This window comes from Octodon degus, unplaced genomic scaffold (genome assembly GCF_000260255.1).
Source record: "Octodon degus isolate 3935 unplaced genomic scaffold, OctDeg1.0 scaffold00177, whole genome shotgun sequence".
Lineage (NCBI taxonomy): Eukaryota > Metazoa > Chordata > Mammalia > Rodentia > Octodontidae > Octodon > Octodon degus.
The window spans coordinates 4,757,476-4,760,052 of record NW_004524753.1 but is presented as its reverse complement, the minus strand read 5'-3'; the positions used below and the strand labels follow the sequence as shown (position 1 = coordinate 4,760,052).

The 2,577-nt window shown below is 36.2% G+C and overlaps 1 protein-coding gene across 1 annotated transcript in view; it reads right to left on the bottom strand.

The window, feature by feature from the left end:
• Iqgap2 (IQ motif containing GTPase activating protein 2) overlaps positions 1-2,577 on the bottom strand; it is a 314,540-nt gene that overhangs the window by 43,344 nt on the left and 268,619 nt on the right. The window contains exon 24 of the mRNA XM_012517419.2: positions 576-725. Coding sequence (XP_012372873.2) covers positions 576-725 — 150 coding nt within the window. The remainder of the gene's footprint in view (positions 1-575; positions 726-2,577) is intronic.

The window sequence follows — 2,577 nt, the reverse complement described above, 5'->3', positions numbered from 1 at the left end:
AGCTTGTTCTAAGTAGGTGCTTTAGACCACTGAGCCATCTCTCCAGCCCCTAGAATTCATTTAGACTACAGTAATGCCATGGAAATAATTAGATGAAAAGGATGTTCTGTTTCCTAATCCCAGCGTTCTGGTTCTTTTCCCCGAAGAAGGACAGGCTGGTTCTCGTAAAGATCTGATTTTCAGTTACTTAAGCTTTTTCATGGCTAACAGCCTTTGTTTGTGTTATTATTAGACTTATACTGTTTCTGACATCACCTTACTATAAAATAATACAATACTATAATGTAATGTAGTATACTATGAAGAATATGGGCTTGGAAGTGACAATGGCTGGGTTCCAAATGCCTGCCTTAACATTTATGGCTGTTTCTCGGTTTTGTCACCTGTAAAAGAGCAAGAACTGCCGTGCTTTGTCTCTCTGGTTCCTAGGGTTTCAGCAAGAGTTAGATGAGGTACCATATAAGTGTGTGGAGTTAGCTACAATTCCCAACAAAGCACAGGTGAAGGACCACCGTCACCAGGTGGGGAAGATGCTGTTTATCTCAAACTCGTGGCGAAAGCCCCGTCGCACTCACCTGGAGAAGGTAGAACAGCTGCTGGTACGTTTCTAGTGTTTTCCTCCTCTCCTTGCTCAAGCTTTTGATTCCCTGGTTGTCAATGTTATTCAGTATTTCCATTTCTCCTCCTTTTTTCTTATTCAGCTTTTTTCTGTGTGAGATTACATCCTATAAAGAATTTTATGACATTACTCATTTTAACACTAAAGTTCTTAATCTCCCTTTATACATCTCCTGAGACACACAGTCGAAATGATGAATTTCCCACATTTCCTACATCAGGAGACACAGGGACAGAGGATGGTGAGCTAAGGAAATATACCCTACAGGTGAAATCTGGCTTTTGTAACGTTTGTTCTCCAAAACTTCTCATTTGCTCTTAGGATTTAATGTAGCACTAAGAAAATCGCATGAAAAAGAACAGTCCTTTAACAAAGGACACTGGGACAATTAAGCGTCTACATTCAAAAGAAAGGAGTTAGACCCTACCTCAAAAGATAAACAAAATAATCAAAGAGAGATAATAAAAAAGAGATTAAAAGCTAAATGGGAGCTAAAACTATAAAACTCTTAAAAGAAAAACTAAGCAAAGTTTTTGTGACTTTGGATTAGGCAATCATTTCTTTGGCTATCAAAAGTACAAGTAAAAAAAGAATACACTGGACTTCATAAAAATTTTAAAAAATTGCGATTCAAAAGGCACTGTCAAAATAAAATGACAGCTCACAGAATGGAAGAAAATATTTACAAATTCCATGTTGGGTGTGACTTGGATCTGGGATAAATAACCCTTACAACTCAAAATTAAGAAGACAAATAACAAGAAAAATGGGCAAAGGATTTAAATTGACATCTGCCCAAAAGGATATACAAGTGGCTAACAAGTACCTGAAGAGACAGTCAACATTATTGGTCATCAGGGGAATGTAAATCAGAAGTACAATGAGACACCCTCAAATAATAATTAGAATGGTTACAACCAAAAAGATAGTAAGCATTGGCAAGAAATAAAATCCAAAAAATATCGGTAAGGATTTGGACAGATTCTCACCTTTGGTGGTAAGAATATAAATGGTATAGACACTCAGAAGAAACTTGGGAGTTGCTCAAGGTCAACACAGTTACCATATGATGGGACAATTCCACTTTTAAGGATATACTCAAGAACGGAAAACAGGTTCATACACAACCTGTGCGCAAGCACAGGAAATATGTCAGAAGCAGCAATATTCATAATAAGTAAAAAGTGAAGCAGCCCAGATTCCATCAGTGAATGGACAACAAAAAATGTGGGATAGCCATACAAGCAAATATTGTTCACCAATAAAAAGTAATGAAGTATTGATTCTATAACAAGCATGACTATAGCTCTAATATAGATGACTTCAAAAATAGTATGCTAAGTGAAAAAAAAAACCAACCACAATATACTATGTATGTGTGATTGCATTTATATGAAATGTCTAGTATACGTCAGTCTATAGAGACAGACAGTAGATTAGTGGTTGTCGAGCCTGGTAGTAAAGGGAGCATGTATAGTTATTGTTCATGCATATAGGAGGTCTTTTTTGTTTGAAGAAAAACATAATAATTCACCTACTGTACTGTGAAATTCACTCTTGAAGGTAGTCTATTCAGCAGTGCTTAGTCTAGTCACAATGCTGTACAACTATCACTTTTATCTAATTCCAGAACATTTATTTTCTTTGGAGTTTCTGGCATGAAAATATTCACCAATTACATAGAGATGATGGTCAGAAAAATCTGATGAGTATTTTAAACACAACTGAGTTATGCAGTCTAAAAGTGGCAATTACATCACAATTTATAAAAGCACTTTCAAAAACATGTAATGTAGAAATTAAATATGGCAGCAAAAGGATTCTTCTAAGCATTTAACAAAATTTAAGTTCTCTCCCTGCATCCTGCTTCTTTAGCCATTTACAGAGAATCCTGGAAGATGTGGCTGAAAACCCCATCAAAACATGGTCACTTCAAGAACATATAGGGGGACCGGGGA